We start from the raw sequence: 19,827 nt of genomic DNA on the forward strand, positions 1-19,827 counted from the left end.
TCTCTCTCTTCCTTCAAAAAAAAGATTCAAAATAGATGTACAGAAAACTCATGGAATGTTAAGGTTGCAACCTGGCAGGTTCTTCTAAGTATCGCACTGGACCTTCTCTTCTAGAGAGCCTCCAGCTCAGGATTCCCTTGCAACACTCTGCTGAAACCTTCTTCCTCCATCTGTAGGGGAAGCCAGATTTTTCCTAAGGCACAGATTCAGACCCGAACAAGGTAGGGGTGGGTCTGAATAAGACAGAAAGGAGGCCATGGATTCCAAACTGCTTTCACTGAGAGGAATTGTACAGCCAACCTGGAAGCTAAAATCCCTTAAGGCTGCAGTAGATGTCAGAGCTCCAAATTTCCCAATTGTCTAGTTCATTAGCCCTTTCTCTAGAGAAAGAACTTATGTTATCTGAATATAGACCAAAAGCATATTATTCCTTCCTTCCTCCCTCCCTTCTTTCATCTTCCCTCCCTCCTACTCACCTTCTTTTCTTTCCTTCTTTCCTTTCTCCTTTCTTCCCTCCTCTTCCTCTTTCCCTCCATCTCTCCCTCCTTCCTTTCCTCTCTTCCTTCTTATCTCTTCCTTATAAATTGATGTGGCAACTGGGCTCAAAGGACAATGGAAAGGGAATACCCATATGGCTTTCTCCACTTGCTAACAAAGAATAGCCTGACTTAAGCAGAAAGGTAAATAATTCCCTGCCTTAGATCCCAAGGGCAGGGCTATATTCTACACAAAAGAAACAAAAGTGGTGTGTGGTTGTGTGGGAGAGAGAGAGAGAGAGAGAACTCAGATATCAAAAGGAAGCATCAAGATAGGGGGCCAAGCGAAAGTAATTCCAGATTTCTTAGAAATATTAGAAGATTTCAAGCTTGTAGCACACTTTCATATTATGGGAAGAAGAAGAAGAAGAAGAAGAAGAAGAAGAAGAAGAAGGAGGAGGAGGAGGAGGAGGAGGAGGGGGAGGAGGAGGAGGAGGAGGAGGAGGAGGAGGAGGAGGAGGAGGAGGAGGAGGAGGAGGAGGAGGAGGAGGAGGAGGAGGAGGAGGAGGAAGAAGAAGAAGAAGAAGAAGAAGAAGAAGAAGAAGAAGAAGAAGAAGAAGAAGAAGAAGAAGAAGAAGAAGAAGAAGAAGAAGAAGAAGAAGAAGAAGAAGAAGAAGAAGAAGAAGAAGAAGAAGAAGAAGAAGAAGAAGAAAGAAAGAAAGAAGAAGAAAAGAAGGAAGAGGGAGAAAAAGAGAAGAGAATAGAGGAGAAGGAGGAGAAGAAACAGGAAAATGTCATTTAAACATTTTTTAGTCCACCATTTCTGGGTAATTTAGCCTAGTACTAGTGATCAAGGATGGTATTCTTGGTTTTTCCTTATAATGGCTTATACTCTTACTTCTCTAAAATGTCCAATTTTGGTTTCCCAATGAGGAAAGAGAGATGACTTGGTCAGTTATGTAAACAGTAGGTAGGAGAACAGATTCAAAACCTGGTCCTCTGATCCTAAATTCAGTGCTCTTTCATTCTACTATGCCATTTGAGAAAAAAAATAAACAAAAGAAAGCAGTTTCCTTGTGAGTTTTGTTTCCTTGACCCTAATGCAATTGTGTGTCTCCCCTTCCTGCTGGGTATTTCTGATATATATTTGATCCTGGGTCTTCTGATCCCTCAGAGACAAGGAGGACAGGCTTATATAATTGGTACATGACATAAAGCTAGGGAGGACAGCATGTTTGATGACAGTAAAGTTGTAAAAGATTAACAAGCCAGAACACAGGGCCAGATTTTGTAAGGTGAAATTTACTAGGGATAAATGTAAAGTTTTGTACTGGATTTTTAAAATCCACTTAACAAATGTAAACTGGGAGTGACATACCTATATAAAAATTCATCTGACAAAGAAGGAATGTAGGATTAGTGAACCGAATAATAGTCAATGGGTCAATATGACAAGCCAGAAAATCTAATTTTTTTTAATCTTAGGCTTCATTGAGGGGGAGTTACCAGAATGAAGGAGAGAATAGTCCCACAATCGGATTGTAGGTACACTATTGTGTTTGATTCTACATGCCATATTTTAAGAGTAGGATGTTTAAAGTAGTTTTGTTTGGCCCGAGAAGGCAGAACCAGAGGCAACAGGTAAAGCTAAAAAGATAAATGTGTGCAATAGTGGAAGCTAATGGGCTTCTCCTTCTTAGAGGTCTTCAAGCAACATCTAGATTTCTACTTCCAATTTGAATTCAGGACTCAAACCTCCTTCATTTCTATTAGATGAGTAAGAAAAAGCAGAAGAGTGGTATTCTTATCGTTATCAAAATCAGGGTGAACTGAACTGTTGCCAAGATCTGAGGACAGGAAAGAACATTAAGTATGCTGAAAAGATTATTTCTGTGATAAATCAGCCGAACCCTTCAAAATTCCTCAAAATGGCACTGAGTTTAAACACACAAAAGAAATGATTCAAAAAGTTTTATTTTCTGAGTGCAAACTACAAAGTTGTACAGAGAAAAAAAATTGATGAAAAAGCAGAGTAGAAGATCCTGAGAATTTGCCATTTAACCCTTCCCAAATTTTTGAAAATTAACTTTAAATCAAGTGTTTTGACTTATATTTGTGAAGGAGCAGTACATGATAAGCTATTTTGTTAGGTAAATTATCTCTTTAGCATCAACCATCTGGCTACAACCCAGTGTTTGTGGTTCTCCACAGTCTAGTTTTTAAGGTATGATTAATTCTAGTGGTCTCTTCCCTCACACACGGTAAGTCTGGGCCTGGCCTCTCTGCAGCAGAAGTGTAAGGCATGAATTTTAGGTAGCTGAGCCTCTGAACATATTCGTCATGCCCTTTGGCAGCTAGAAAGAGATAAAGTGCATGGAGGATGGAACATGTAAATCAGACAATGACCAGGGAAGAAAACGTCAATGTTTTATACAGATACCAACACAAATCTCTTACAAAAGCTAGAGTAAGACTTGCACTATGAAAATGGATGGGTTTGCATTGTTGAGGCATATGTTATGCATTGCATAGTCCTATACTATTTTATTGCTGCAAGTGTTACATTCAGTTTAGAGGTTGTGCTGTATTTCTAGTATACATGGCAATAAAAGCTACAGGGGGTATAATATTGACAGATTCTTCTTAACGACTACAACATTTAACTACTTTTCATCAAGTCAAGATTCTTCTGCACAGCCCGATTCATGCTCCACACACTTTTTAACGACATGTTTTGGCATGGACTTAATTCAGAATCATTGTCTAAAGCTGGGAAGCATTCATCAACTGCATCATATCGTAGAAACATTGGAATACCATCTTAACCAGCTTTTCGGCATCGGTCTCTGCACATGATTTCCAAGCTGTACAGGCCACGACAAACCTGCATGGCATAAATAGATAAAGGTTATACAAGATCATGTCCCCATAGGTTCTAAATTGTAACAGTTAAGAAAATCCTTTATAAGCCTGGTCTCCTACCTATATCGCTCAGGTCAGCACCATCATCCTATTTGGTTAGCATGCAACTTGAACAGAATTACAAAATCTTTAAGGGAGCTCCTCCCTCTTAATACTATCTCCCATTTTTGCTCTATACTTTTTTTTCCTGCTCTTCCTTCCCTTTCATCACCATGTATCCTACCTAACCTTAATGTTTTCTTCTCTTCTCCTTCCCCATCAATAACAAGAGCCAAACCTAACACAGCCTAAATGAACTTGCACCATAAGAAGCACCCAGTCACGAGGGTACTACCATCCTCCCGGTCACTCAGGCTCCTGATACAGGTTTCACCCTCGATTCCTCAGCCATAACCCCCACCATATCCAATGACATTTCTATTTTCATAACATCTCTTAGATAGACCCTCTCATCTCCTGACATTGACCACCCTGGGATGGGCCATCATCCCCTCTCCTCAATGATTGACCTCTCTGCTTTAAGTCTCTTTCTACTTCAGTTGCCTCTCTTGAGCCTAACTTAATATATGTTCCCCCTTCCTTATGGAGATTTCTGAGTTATAATTGAACCTGGGTCCTGTGACCCAGATAAGTGATATATCATATAAAGCTTAAACGAGTTGTTAATGTTTGGGTCCCATTAAGATACAAAAAGATCAGAGCTAGAATACTGAGCTAAATCTATTAAGATGAAATTTAACAGGGATAAATCTAAAGTTTTATACTTCAGTCTAAAAAAGATTAGTGAACAAGCATAAGATAAGGGCAACATGGCTAGATGAAATCTGTCAAATGGATCATTCTAAATCTCGCAGTCATTCACCCCTCCCAGTCAATAAATTCCAGAAATTATTATCTTCAATTATCTAATAAAAATAGAAAATTCTCTAATTGCCTATCAAAGGCTTGTACATCCTGGTCCATTCCTACCTTTCCAGCTTTCTGACATGATACTCCCTCATATTTACTCTTTGATCTGGTGATACTGGCCTCCTCACTGTTCCTTTTACATAATTATTTCTCTACTCCAAATGTCTTCACTGGTTGTCTCCATGCCTGGCAAACTCTCCCTCTTCACTCCCACCTCCTAGATTCCCTAGCCATCTTCCAGTCTCACCTTTCATAAAAGACTTTGCCAGTCTTCCTAAATCTCAGTGTCTTCCCTCTGAGATTAGTCCAGATTTAACCTGAATAGATCTTGTTGGTACAGAGGACTATGTCGTCCCCCTAATCAGACTGGTAGCTTTTTGACAGCAAAGACTTTCTGCTTTTCTTTGTATCCCCAGCACTGAGCACGGTGCCTGGCACATAGCTGGCAATGATAAAATACTAATCGTCTAACTTTTCTATGCAGACAAACTCTTTGCCATATCTCATCAGCAAATTTTTGAACAGAATCTAGAGCATTCAGTACCTTGGGTTTAGTAGGAATTTGGGAAAAGGAGGGATAACAGGGAGGAGGAAGAGGAAGAAGAAAAAGGAAGAAGAAAGAAAGAAAAAGGGAAAGATGAAGGATCCAGCTTCAACACAATACTCATTTACTCTTGCTTAATGTGTAAAAACTAATGATTGACAATAACCTATTCTGTACATATACAGTTTAATAGAGAGAGACAGGACAAACATCAAGATATACTAAGAACACAAAGGACAAAACCCAAAGCTTCTAGGTATACAGATTAACCTCCCATGTCTACAGAGCTGATGTCATTAGCACAGTTATCATTAATAAAATCACAGCATGGAAAAGAAATTCAAAGAGGCAGAAATAATAATTATCTAATACAAAAGAATACCAAGGAAGAGGTAAACAGCTTCACCTGTCATCTCGGATGTGGTAGAAAAAGCCATAGCCCCGGTGAATCATGGGAACTACCACTCCATGGACTCGTGTATAACCCAGAAGGCTGGTTGACAGAACAAAATTTCCACCCCCTCCACTGTATAACAAAGGAAATTTTATTGTGGTTACAATGTTTTTGAAAGGGCTTTGTAATATCAGACTAATCAAAGAAAAGCCTTTTTTTCAAGGCAACAAAATTTGATGTTAAAAACATCAAATAAATTACCTTTTGTGGAAAAGAGGGTCTGTAAAGAGTTCTGGAATGGGCAACCCCTCCTCTTTGGCTATGAGAAAGAGACCTAAAAGGTGACGATCAAATCCTGCAGAGAATCACAAAGCTGTGAGTCAGTGAAACATTTCTGACTACAGAAAATGCAAATAATACTAAAATATTAAGTACCTTTCCCAGATGAACATTCTTTCATCATTTTACCGTGCTTTGCAAAAGCCTGTAACATCTTTTGCTGCCGTTTATGAAGCTGTGTTAACAAAAACAAGACACACTTTAAGAGGAAACTACCAAAAGGCTTCTTTAGATTGTCATTCATGAGAGAGCATGCAAAAAATTATGAGAAAACAGAATAGAAAATTTTCTTTTTTCTGCCTTTTTCCTTCTACTGACTTTTTTCCCCAAAAGTAATGTGCTTCTTGCTTATTACTCCTATATGAATACAGAAATAAAAGTGTGTAAAATGGAAAAAACTAAAGCAAAATTACAAAAATTATAAAGTCATTTATTATATAATTAGATTAACACATACCTAGGTTGTTCTATTGTATGGAGCCACCAGAAAGAAAGAACTTCTCAAAATAGTAATAATAAACAAATGTGTTTGAAAAAAAAAATTCTTCTTTAAAATGCCAGAGATAATACTTTACAAAGTATCAACTTTATCATTCTTATGTGATACTTGCAGCCCATGAGCACTGTCATAGCAGCTACACCAGGAAAAAAAACAAAAAAACTTAATATTATGGAGCTTCAAGCAGGATTAGATAAGACCCAGCAGCTACAACATTAAAGGAGTGTAGGTCTTGGAATACTAAATTCTGTAGAGCAAAAGAGCTGGGCTTGTGACCAAGGATAACTTATCCAGAAAAGTATAATCTTGAATGAAAAAAAAAATAAACATTTAACAAACTGAAAGACTTTAAAGTTTTTGTGACAAAAAACCTAGAACTTAAGGGAAATTTTGATATATGAAACCCGGAAGAAACAAAAGGTAAACATTAAAGACTACATGTAAGGGATTCAATAAGGTCAAATTGTTTACTTCATATATGTGGAAATATAAGCAGTACTCTTATGATTGTCATAATTTCAGTAATTTGAAAGAAAAGTTTGGGTTGAGATGTTATGTTGGAATGATTGTAAAAAAACAAAATTGTGTAGGGAGAGAGAAAACAAGGAGTAATTATCTCATACAAATGAAGCATAAAAGGAAAAATCGATACAGAAGAAACTAGTGGGGAGAGGGTAGTACTAGAACTCTTATCAGGAATGGGCTAAAGAGGGAAATATATCCATATATAAAAGTCTTCTAAATTGAGAAAGAAATAATAGGTTTAGGGTCATGGGAGAGAATTAGGGATGGATTCTTGAAGGGGTGGATAAGTTTTTTCCCCTTCAATAGTATTTTATTTTTCCAAATATATGTAAAGATAATTTTCAACATTCATTTTTGTAATACTTCATGTTCCAATTTTTTCTCCCTTCCTCCCTTACCTTTACCATTCCCAAGACAGCAAGCAATCTGATCTAGGTTAAACACGTTCAATCCTTTTAAACATATTTCCATATTTGTCATATTGTGCAAGAAAAAGCAACTAAAATGGAAAAAGCCACAAGAAAGAAAAAGCAAATAAACAAACAAAAAGGTGAAAAGTTATGCTTTCAACATTCAATAGTCTGTACTAGTTCTCTCTCTGGATGCGGATGGCATTTTTCCATCTCAAGCCTATTGGAATTGTCTTGAATCAGAAGGGTGGATAAAGAATAGGAGGGCAAGGTTGTGAGTAGAAATAAAGCAGAAAAGTAAGAAAGGACAGGATAAATAGGGTAAGAAGGATAGTGAGGAAAAATAGGAAGGAGAAAAATACACAAGTGATTTAGCTTAAAATGTAAATGGGATAAATTTACCCATAAAGCAGAAATGGATAACAGACTGATAATTTGAATCCGATATGTTGCTTTTAGGAAACATAAAAATGAGAGATACACAAGGATAAAATAAAGGACAGGAATAACATTTATTGTATATTTTAAAAATGGGATAATCATCATGATTTCAAAGTTAAAGTTAAGGGATTTAACCAAAAGTGAAAACAGATAAACTATACTACGTGTCAGCAATATTATTCAATATTGTTTGAGATGCCATTTAAAATACCTAGATAGTATATAAAATATCTGAGCATATACCTATCATAGGAACTACATTAACATAAACATAAAACACTTTTTATACAAATTAACTCCAATCTAAAAAACTGAAGCAATATTTTTTTATTTATTGATAAAGAATATAATTTTAAAGTGACAATTTTACTTAATATATTTAATGTCATCCTAATTAAATTACTAAAATTTTATTTTACTAAGTTAGAAAAAATAACAACAAAGTTAATTTGGAAGAGCAAAAGGTCAGGAATTTCAAAGAAATAAGGAAAAAATGTAAAGGAAGTAGATTCAGTACTATCAGACCTTAAACAATATTATAAGGGAGAACATTGTTGAAGGATACAAAGGTTAACATCAATTATTTTAAATTAAATTTTTTTGTATAATTAAAGCCTATGCAGCCAAGAATAGGAGGAATGCAGAAAATTGGGGAAAACCTTCCCTAGACAATCGCTCACATGGGATACAATTTGTTTGGAATACTGTTGTGATATAGGAAAGATGAGTTGGTTGATTTAGAAAGACATGGAAAGACTGGGTCTATGAAGAAAGATCCTATTCACCCAATAGATAACAAATATAAATAAATATAGTACGGTCATATATATGTGTATGAGTGCATATATATATATATATATATATATATATATATATATATATATATATATACATATGTGTGTGAGGATATTTATAGATACCTCTGTGTATGCATATGTATCCACATTTAATTGTAACAGCCTTCTTTAGGTGAAAGGGAGGAAGGGAAAGGAAAAAAAGTAAAAAGTACATAGCAGAAAATAAAAGCAAACAAAAAAGGAAGCAAGCTCTGAAAACAATATGTACTATTTATTATACAAGTTTTCTTGAAATGACTATTTCTTATTTTAACATTGAATCCTCTCATATTCTGCTGTTCATATGGCAATTTCTTTTCTTTTTCATCCTGTATAAGTTTAAAATATGAAAAAAATTTACCAAAAAAATACTTCTCAGAGAAAATTTTTCCTTCCATCATTGCCTTTCTAAGTCTCTAAATATTCTGTTCTGTATGTATACAGATTTCATAAAGAAATATTATGAATATCAAATGAAATACCAAAATTGTTTTTCATCTTAAAATTGTTCAATAAAATTTCATATGAATTTTTCAAATGGAAAACTAAAAAAAGGGGGGGACTATTGGAGGGTAATTTTTTAAAAGTCATTTTTCAATACTTACACTTGCAGAAGGATCCTCCATGGTTTGGCACCAGTCAACTGCTTCCAAAGTACATGACCTCACAGTCTCTGTGCGACCATGGTAGTAAGCCCTTGTCATAGCAGTTTCATAACAACTACCTGGGCTAAAAGGGAAAAAAATTAAATTAAGGATTGTCTCAAAAAGAATTTTCTCATAAGAAAAAAAATCCATCCCAAGTTGTTTCTATTTCCTTAAACAGAAAAATGTATTTTTTAAAAAGGTCCAATCTAATGAACTGCTTCACTTCTTCCAGAAATACAAACTATGTTCACTTTCCACAATTTCTGCTTTGGTCAATGACTTCTTTGTCCAAAAACATAGAATAAAATTAAAGTCATCTTTGTCCGAAAGATAGTGGTTTTATAAGATGCTTAATTTATTTTCCTAAATTCTGGTTTAAGAAAAAAACCACCAGTTAACATTGAAAAACAACATTGGCAGAAAAAGCTGAGGACATAGTATTCAACAGAAGAGGTAAAAGGACAGGAAGACACCCGAGCAAAAAGGCTAGAGCCCTGACTTTAACTATTCAGCATAATACACAGCTCCTTATAATTGTACAAATCTGGAGGCCAGAGGCTGGGCCAACCTTCTCCTCACCATCCATGAAGTCTGTAGTAGGCCAGCTGAAGTGCAAGCTGAATAAAGGCATCAGGATGAAGTTGCTTCTTCTTGGTTTGCATTTTGCCAAAGGATTTAAAGGCATAAGCCACAATCTGCAAATCTGATCCCTAACAAAATGGGAAAATAGTCAGGAGAAAAAAAAGTCCACACACTACACCCAGGGGATTTACCCAGGTTACATTCAACCAGTCATCTGGAAAAATCCAGAGCCATTTACATTATAACTACACTTATGGTCTGCTAATTGAAAAATGAACTATTTACACAAGGTAAAAAAACACTACTAATGAAAAATTGTGTAAAATCCACCTGCTTGAGATACTGTTCCTTAGCCCGGTCAATGTCATCTAATACTTTATGGTCCACAGTGAAAACAAGCTCCTCTGGTGGGGGGATATCTCTCACTTTTTCAGAACCCTGAGAAGTAAAAAGATCTGGAAATGTAATTTCTAAAAAGAAAATGGATAGACCAGAAACAAGTGAAAACATTTTGTCAAACATACCTTCCATCTCCCCTCATTTTCAAAGATCTTCTGATCAACATAATGACAGATATCCACCATGATCATTGCATCATAAGGTGCATGCTATAATAAACAAGGTGTATAAGTTTAAAAGACTTAAAGTTTCATAGAATAGGTTCATTTTCATTTTCCCTCCATTCTTGAGCAGAATTTACTACAATTGAAAAATAAGACATTTCTTAATGTTCCCTATTATCTAATTTTTAAAGGTATAGATATAGATACTACAATTAAGAACTTCAATGGCACATCATATATCACAGAATGTTAGAACCAGAAGAAACCTTGGAGATCATCTATTCCAAGCCTATTGTTTTACAGATGAGGAAACCTGGAAAAGTTAAATAATTTGCCCAAGAATCCACAGCTAGTTAGTGACAAAGCTATTAGGAGGACCTAGGTCTCCTGCTCTACTCTTGTCACTGCCCAGTCTTCATGGTAAGGTTCCTCTTATGGTACGTGACATCGTTTACAAGAAGCTAATATTAAAACTTGAATTTTCCCAACCAGGGATTCCAAGATAGTATTGAAAGAGTCTCAGGGTATGTGTAAGTATGACAGGAAAATTTAGGGAAAGTAATTGCTTCTAATTTGGGAAAAGTAATTATTCTAATGACAATTTGGAAGTCACAGAAACACAGGGAATTGAGAGTCTATGTTCTAGAGAATCATGAATTTGCTTAAGTAAAGATAAAAGGCAATTTGACTATTCCTATAATCACTTTCAATATACAGATCACAAATAATATTCAGAGTTTGAGAAAGGTTAAAAAAAAAGTGGGCTGTTGGTGAATATGGGCCGAATACATTCATTATTACAGTTCCCTTTTGGGACATTTCTTCCTCATTAACACTGGATAACAAATCTCTTGCCTCTGACCTTTCACTACTCACAATTCCTTGATAACCTGATTTCCATTCAATTGCTGCTTTTACCCCTTTTTCTATTTCTGCCTCACCACCTCATTACTCACCACCATAGCTGCCCATATCAATTGCATTAAACACTCCTATGCAGAGTAAGAAGCAGGACATTGAAAATTAAGGAGCAATGAACTTGGAAGATGTGAGCTGAATCTTAGCTTAGTTCTGTGACCATGAAGAATTATTTAACTAATTTAACTATTTAACTAAGCTTCCATTTTCCCAAATACAAAATAAGGGCAATAAACAATCACATACATTAACACAGAGAAACCGTGAAGAATTAGTGTAAGTGAGCTGCTGTGATTGTGGTGAGAAGCAGGAATAACAGGAAGCTAGCCAAGGCAGAGGTGCCTCTGGGTGTGGCAGCAGGGAAAGTATGTTCCCTAGATCTCCCAGCTAATAGAAGATTGTGGCAGGGAGGAATAGGGAAGTGGGGAGAAGAAATCTTGATGAAGTAAGGCAAAGAAAATGGTGGAATAGAGCTCTATGGAAAACTCATGGGATTCTAGAAAACTATAATTGCCATTCAAGTCCAACAAAAATCATTCAATTAGAGGCAGCTAGGTGGCACAGTGGATAGAGTACCAGCCTTGAATTCAGAAGGACCTGAGTTCAAATCTGGTCTCAGACACCCAACACTTTAGCTGTGTGACTCTGGACAAGTGCCTTAGGGGGGAAAAAAAAAAAAAGGAAAAAAAATCAATCAACCAGCATGCATTAGGTGCTTACTATAGGACAAACTCTGTTTTTAGTCCTGAGGATACAAAAAAAAGCAAAAACCATTTTTGTCCCCAAGAAGTTTACATTCTAATAAAGAGACAATAAAATCATTAAACTCAAACAAGATGAAAGCTAAATTTGACTATTAAGATACAGAAATCTATTAAAAAAGGTTTTCAACTCCAAAATATTCATTTTATTCAGCTGAAATCCAAAGTTAAAAGATATTCAGTGATTTCACACCCTACATCCAACAGGGTCCACACACCATTCCATCTCTTGCTTCCCAGCCCAACTAAGAATAAAAGATTTTAGCCTTCCCTCCCATCCTAATTTTACTACTGGAAAAAAATATAGATCAGAAAGGGAGACCTGTCCGTATCATACTAATATCACATTTTTATCACAGCTAATTAGTGGTAAAGCTGATTCTAGAACCCAGCCTTTCTTCCTCCCAAAAGAGAGTTTATAGTTTTTTCACAGCTCCACACTAAGCTATTATTTTGAACATAAGATCCCAAACCCCAGTAATCTATGAATTTAAATATCTTTTAAAAAAAAAAAACTTCTATCCAACTCACTTCCAGTTGATCAATGATGGACAGAGGTAGCTACACCCAGAGAAGAAACACTGGGAAGTGAATGTAAATTGTTAGCACTAATATCTGTCTGCCCAGGTTGCACGTACCTTCGGATTCTAATGTTTATTGTGCAACAAGAAAATGATATTCACACACATGTATTGTACCTAGACTATATTGTAACACATGTAAAATGTATGGGATTGCCTGTCATCGGGGGGAGGGACTAGAGGGAGGGGGGGTAATTTGGAAAAATGAATACAAGGGATAATATTATAAAAAAATATATATATATATAATAAAAAAAAATTAAAAAAACAAACAAACAAAAAAAAAAACTTCTCTATCAATGCCATCTATAGTGGTCATCTTCAAATTGTAGAATCTGTTCTCCAGAAGGTTATATGCAAATTCCACATCAAACATTCACATTTTATCTTCATGGAAATAAAGAGATAAATATCATCATCTTACCTCAAGTGAGAATTTTATTAACTACACTTGTTTCTATAACTTGTACTCATAGATGTTTCTTGTATAATTGTATAAAAAGAACCAAGGTTATGGAACAGCCACAAAGTTTATATAAACTCATAAATTACTACAATATAAAGATTGGCATTTTAATACATTTCCAATTAACTTCACTATTTGAAAAAAAAAAAAGTAAGTTCAGAAATTCACTCACATCACAATTGCAGCCAAACAGTCCATTGGAAAAGGAAATAAAGTTATAGGATTTGTCCCCCCAGCGTACGGTTGGATCGCCAGTAAGCACCATTGTAGTTACCTAAAACAAAATGACTTTCTGAATGACTGAAATTTTCACTGATTTTTTTACTAAGGGCTGACATATAAAGCCTATTCATGACCTTACTTTTCCTTCTATTGTGAGCAAGAAGTAATAAGCTAGAATCCTATGTGTGAAGGGCATTAATTCTGCAAATAACATTTTCTTCACTAGAGTTCATGAATTACTATAGAAGAGAGAAATAAGGGAAGCAACCCAATATTCAAAGTACAGAGAACTAAATGAGAATTGGTATTCACAAAAGCACAGGATTCTGCATGAGAAGGACTTTAGAGAACAATTAATCCAGCCCCTTTATTTTAGAGACCAAAAAACTGAAGCCCTGAATGGTCACATGACAGATAGCAGGTACAAAAGGTTCACATTTATATTCTATAGGTTTTCCCATAAAAGTTTTAATAAGGACTAAAATAATGTTGGATTTCCAAACTCTTCTCATAGCAAAGAATGAAAAATAAGTCAGCATATGTGACTGAACTAAGGGAAAAGGCTGAGGTCTTAGAAGGAACAGTAGCAAAGAGAGGGCTTGACCCCAAGTCTTACAGAAATATAAATTTATCTGGAAATGATATTTACTATGTGATTAAATCTAGTATGTTTAAATTAAGGAATTCCATATGCTAGGTTCCTTATAACAATGTTGTAATCTTCTTGGCACATAAGCTGACAACTCTCATTTATGATCCTCTTTAAGAATTACTTACCAAAACATTGTTATAAGTTTCTGTTTCTGTCAACATTACATAATTCTGGGCTTATGTTAGTCATTTAAATATTTAAACATCTAAATATAAACATCTAAATGCCTATAAATTTAACACAATTCTGTACTTTCGAAATAGTTTATGAGCCACTTTTGAAGTAGTTTATGAGCCAAAACATATAAAAAAGTAAAATAACACCCTATTATCTCCAATAAAGCCAAGAATCTTGTGAAGGAAATTGGAGATGTAAAAATAGAGATAAAGGTCTACACACATACCTCAGAATAATCTTCAGGTGTTACTTGTGGACTAGCATCATCTAAGGAATATACTAACAAACTGCTCTGAATTTTTTCCAATATAGTCAAATTCTTTGGATCAAGACTAATCAGATATTCTCTTGCCTAAAAAACAAAAAAAAATTATTGATTAAGTTGGATAACCAAGATACTCTAAATCTCAAAATGGTCTTTAAATCTGAAAAATTAATTAAAAATATGTATTAACCTTAGCCCATCGGGTTCGCTCTTCACTGGTTAAGGCTGCTACCCCAGGTCCGTTAGGTTCACTGTGGCATTTCTTTTGGATATAAGTAAGCTGCCTTTTTAAAAAAAATATTCAGATGAACAGAGGATTAAGGATGCATACATACTATAGATATTTTTTGCATTACAAACTACAATGCTAATATTTTAGTTCTTAAAGAAGAAATTCATGGGGAAATTAACTTTACACAATAACAAAACCAATTAAACTCATATTTAAACTAAAATTTAAATAAGACTTTCTCCAGACAGATGTATAATAATTTATCAATTACTTCTTCCCCAGGAATCTGTTATTTATCAATATTGTAAATACTCTTATGTCGCTATTAATTAAGAAAGGAATCAAGACATTTAAGTAGCAATTGATTTCTTTCTTGTCATACTATTTTACTTAAGTAATTATTTTAGTAACATTTAAATTTAGTTTAATTTTGGATGAATTTGTCTTTTTGACTGACATATTTCAAAATGATAATTTACTTTTCCCTAGTTCATAGAAGCACTTTTCAAAAAATTAAAATTAAAACAGATGACTCTTACACAAAAGCAGTAATACATAAAACACTGTGTTGATCCAATCTGAAATGAATGTTACTATATATTTCTTATCTAAAAAATGAAAATATGGTCTGTTTTAAATATTTTCACTTGGGTCACATTCTTTTGCTTCTAGTCATTCTTTAAGATCTCAAGCTAAGTATAAAATATGTCCATGTCCAAAATCCACCACAGATTTGATATATACAATATTATCACTTAGTAGCTAAGCAGTATATAAAAGAAAGTTCATCACAGTGGGGGTTTTAACCCTAAGCCATCTATACTATGACCATGGGCTAGTCTTGGTAACCTGGCCTCAATTTCTTCATCTGTAAAATGGAAATAATAACACCCAGAATACTAATCTCTCACAGGACTATTGTGAGGCTCAAATAAGAAGGTATGGGAAGTGTTTTGCTAACTTTAAAAGCACTCTAAAAATGTCAGTTAATCATGAGGAAAAGTTGTTTTTCATTAAGAAAAACTTTTAAAGGAAAGTTTCAAGGCTTCCTTATGACATCCTCTATCAAATCAATGATCAAAGTTGGAAAAACGATAGGATTCATTTCTACAATAGAGTTGTTGCAAACAGCTTCCAATAACTTTATGTTTTAATAAATATTTTTAAGTGGCTTACTTATGTACATGATTTCCCTTGTCCTATATTCTCCCCAAATTGTGAGAATGAAATGTTTTCCCTTCTATTTAGCTATCCTGTTTTCACTTGACTGCCGAGAGGCCCTCTGGGGCAAGAGAGTTCCTCCCAGGGCCTGCTTCCTCAGCAGCTGCAAAGTATTTTTCCTTCATTGACAAATTTCTCCATTGTGCAATCTACTTTCAAGTTTAATTCAAGTTGACAGAACCATATTAAGTACACAGAAGGCCGTGTGCTCATCAAAGAGCAAAGAGTTTGCCTGCCTTCAGAGCTCTTCTACTCCTAGATGTGAGGGTTGGGGGGACAGGACAAAAACTACATGCAGAGATAAATGTAATATGCAAGGTGGAGATGAAGGAGAAAACAAAGTGTCTGGAATGTAGTTCACCCTTTGTTCTTGAAGAAGACCTCTTTGGAGGAGGATGTCTTGACTTGTTTACATTGTGGGTAAGACACTATTAGTGATAGGGTTTGAAAAGGCAGCCTAGTGAAATGGTATCTGGGTCAATCCTCAACAGAACTGCTAAGAAGAGCATTTCAGATATGGGGGGGCCCTGGACAAGTATACAATGTAATCTGGGAAATAGCTAGAGAGCTCACTTTGGCTAGAGAATAGAATTTGTGCAGGGGATAAATGGGAAATGAAGCTAGAAAGGTGCACTAGAATCAGAATGGGGACAGGTTCAAATTGCCAATCTTGTTCCAGATCTCCTGCTCCAAACATTGGACGAATATATCTTAACTCTCAATCATGGATAAATATAATTATCCTGAAAAACGTCAAATTAGATAACTACCATTCATTTAAAAAGTATATTTATGTAGGCTAATATGGACTTGGTAATTTAAATGATCCATAATTTAAATGATCCTATAAGATAGCTTATCATAAAATTTGTAACATTTGTAAATATGGGATCAGAAATAAGTGATTATCAGAGAAAATGTCTTTCAAACCCTAGGAATGGGAGGTGGAGTAAGGGCAAGGGGGGCACAAAAAAATTAGCACCTTACCCAGCCTTGTTAAATTTATAATGTCCAACTACTTTGAAACAGTCTTTTCAAAAAGGGTAAATTTTGGGCTGGAAGTGAGGTTTTACCTAACATAGTAAGATATTACTTGCTAATTAAAAATTAAATCATCAAACCTTGAGTTTTTATGACATTTATTTGAGAAAGAACTAACATATGATTCCCTGCCTCCTGGACTTCTTGAATTTTTTCATATTAAAAGATAAAAGTCTGAATTTTAAACTCATTGATTATACTTTTAAAAAGTGAAATGTTTTCTGACACAATAGAATTACTGAGATTAGTTCAAGTCCAAAGTGGCTTAGCAGGTTGGTCTAATTTTATTTTTCTACCTGCACACAATGAATAAAGTGAATAGCACCTGGAAACACAAACTAGAATGACAACTCATTTATCTCATATCATCAGGGAATGAACTAATTCATGTGTGTAAATAATCCACATAACAAAAGCTTTCACTTTGGAATTCCTTATGCCAACATTTTCAAATCTAAGAATTGAATGAAAAGATCCTGCTTAAGAGTTGCTGCGACTGCAAAACTTATTGACCTGTGGCCAATTTTTCAATGATGAACTTGGCTGAGCCAGGCCTCAGACAAAACAGTCTATTATTAGGCTCCTGCCTTTAAAAGTACCAAAACTTCTATTTTAATCATTTTGAAGGAAAATCTTTTTTTAAAATGGTTTCATGGTTCCTTCTCATCTTAAAGAGAGTAACCCAATCAATCCCAATCAATTACTTTTGGTCTTCAATGTGAAAATCAGTACATGGCCACTGGAAATATTGTGAAGGAAATCAACAGGAGCTTTCAAGAACATTGAGTAATGTTATTTGTTCCTCAAGCAACAGTTGAGTAGAATGCTGTGCTTAAAATCACAGGCTATGGGTTCAAATAGCAATACTACTATTAACTTTCTAAAAGATGGTGGATAATTAGCAACACTGTGTGGCAATAAATTATGATTGACTCAGTTCTTCTCAGCAACACAAGGAGCCAAGATAATTACAAAGGACTAATGGAAAAAAAAAATGCTACCCATAATCAGATAAAGAACTGATGAATTCGGGATGCAGATCAAAGCATACTTTTTTTTACTTTACTCTCTCTTTTTCTTTTAATCTGTTTCTTCATTCACAACTATGACTAATATGAAAATATGCTTTACATGATAGCATCTGTATAAACTATATCAAACTGCCTACTACAGGGGTTCTCAAACTAAGACCTTCGGGCCAGGTGCTCCCCGCTGAGGACGCTTATGTGGCCCACCGGGTATGGCAAATGGGCTGAGGGGCAGAGACAGTGTGAGTTTTTGTTTTTACTATAGTCCCGCCCTCCCACATTCTGAGGGACAGTGAACTGGCCCCCTATTTAAAAAGTTTGAGGACCACTGTATCTTCAGGAGAAGAAAGGGGAGGGAAGAAGGCAGAGAGAAAATTTTGGAACTCAAAATCTTGTAAAAATAAATGCAAAAAAAATCTTCTTGACAAATGGGGAAAAAATAAAATACTATTTAAAGAAAAAAAATGGTAGATAGTCACTCTCTCTCAGGAACTCGGTTAGCTGATCTATAAAAAGAGGCTGAACTAGATAGATAATCTCTAATGTCCCTTTCAACTCGAGGCCTATGATTTTAAATGGCCTCTGACTGCTATGTTGTTTGAGTTTCTGTCTCTAAAAAATAGTTTTTCTGCCTTCTCTCCCAGCATCATATTATACAGACTGTCACTTCTTACTGCTTTTGTGTGCCTGCTTCTAGTTATACCTTCTCTCTTTTATCTGATAAGAAACTGTAGTAAACAATGGTAAAAAGGATAATAAACTATGCTTGTTGCAACTGCAAATAAATATTAAGCAGGCCTTGAGTAAAGAAAAACTTCTAGGAACATATGCTTTAAATTATGAGCTTTGTTATACCACATAATTTTTTTTTTGCTTCTTTCCAATATCTTGCAACAAGGTAGTTGAAGTTTCTTGATGAAATGGAATACTGAACACATCTCCAAATATAATCTATCATTAAAGTTATTCTTGATCATTTTTAAAATTAAAATTAAAAAATTCTCATTCATTTTATACTAGATTTTCTTCCACTTAATCTTTGAGTGAAAATCTCACCCAAAAAAGTCTCAACAAATAATATACACTCAAAATTAAAGAAATATAAAATCAGCAAGACCACCTTTTTTCTCCATCTTTGACTCTTTTCCATTTCCCTGAAACCATATGTCCCTCAAAAAACAGAGCTCAAAGAATGTGCTGGATCACTCCAGAAAGATACTATGACCTAGAGAGACTCAAGGAATGCAAAGTAATTTGAAAACCTGAGCAGCTCTGGCGGGGTCATCATACAACCTTCATGCATGACATCAAAGACAAAAACTCGACCTCGACACAGCACTGCTATGTGACTTGGGGTGTGTCCTTCACTCTCTGGAATAAGGAGCAGAAAACACAGGACTAAATCCTCTAAAAGTTAAATAAGTATATTAACTATCTATTTATATGACAATGTATCCATCACATTTGAAAATATACCCTAAATAAAAACACATTAACAAGTTAACATAGAAATAGTCAATAAGAAAGGGAGAAAGATGGTGTGGAGAAGACCAGGGATGAATCCTGCAATTTTACCTCATCCCTGATATTGCCTGTGGCACAGGTATACTATATAGTGGAATGACAAAGTCTAAATTGCAATATCAGGTCTAGATTGGAAGACCACAAGCTTCAACCTGTCATGAATTGGTCCAATCTAAACTAGTCTTTCAGTTCAATTTCTGTGGTTCTGATGTCTACACTCTTTGGGAGAAGGAAAAAAAAAGAGAAAAGAGAAAATATGCTGCAAGCTACTGAAGGGGTAACAAATAGATCTAATTTCTAACCTCATGAAAAGAATTACCTCTTCTTTCTCCAGAATTTTTTTATGATTTCAAAGGGCTGGGTGATTACATGATTTATGATCATAAAACCACACTCATTACTTAGTGCCCAAAAGCTAAAGTCCTCTACCCCCTATTCTTACATTCTATCCATTAGAATTTCAAATTCTTTAATCCCTCCACAAAATTTACATCCAAAAAATAATTTGAGGCATGGATCTATACAAGATAATGCAGAATAGAAACAAAACAAAACAAAACAAAACAAAAAAGAAGAAGGAAAATAGAATCAACTGGGCTGGAAAATCAACTGGGCTGGAATTTAAGGTAGTCCTGGAAGGAGACACCAAAGA

At 35.0% G+C, this 19,827-nt stretch overlaps 1 protein-coding gene across 5 annotated transcripts in view; it reads right to left on the reverse strand.

Annotated features, from left to right (window-relative positions):
* Positions 1–2,432: 2,432 nt before the first annotated feature.
* The window catches only part of CROT (carnitine O-octanoyltransferase), a 33,783-nt gene continuing 16,388 nt past the window's right edge, over positions 2,433–19,827 (reverse strand). For all 5 annotated transcript variants that reach the window (XM_074266653.1, XM_074266656.1, XM_074266655.1 and 2 more), the window contains 12 exons: positions 18,914–19,022; positions 14,320–14,413; positions 14,091–14,216; positions 12,986–13,087; positions 10,049–10,132; positions 9,855–9,962; positions 9,522–9,652; positions 8,901–9,024; positions 5,681–5,759; positions 5,507–5,600; positions 5,258–5,377; positions 2,433–3,360 (listed from right to left, as the gene is read on the reverse strand). In XM_074266653.1, the coding sequence (XP_074122754.1) occupies positions 3,240–3,360; positions 5,258–5,377; positions 5,507–5,600; positions 5,681–5,759; positions 8,901–9,024; positions 9,522–9,652; positions 9,855–9,962; positions 10,049–10,132; positions 12,986–13,087; positions 14,091–14,216; positions 14,320–14,413; positions 18,914–19,022 (1,292 nt within the window). In that variant the 3' untranslated portion in view covers positions 2,433–3,239. The remainder of the gene's footprint in view (positions 3,361–5,257; positions 5,378–5,506; positions 5,601–5,680; positions 5,760–8,900; positions 9,025–9,521; positions 9,653–9,854; positions 9,963–10,048; positions 10,133–12,985; positions 13,088–14,090; positions 14,217–14,319; positions 14,414–18,913; positions 19,023–19,827) is intronic.

Source organism: Sminthopsis crassicaudata, chromosome 5, assembly GCF_048593235.1.
Source record: "Sminthopsis crassicaudata isolate SCR6 chromosome 5, ASM4859323v1, whole genome shotgun sequence".
Lineage (NCBI taxonomy): Eukaryota > Metazoa > Chordata > Mammalia > Dasyuromorphia > Dasyuridae > Sminthopsis > Sminthopsis crassicaudata.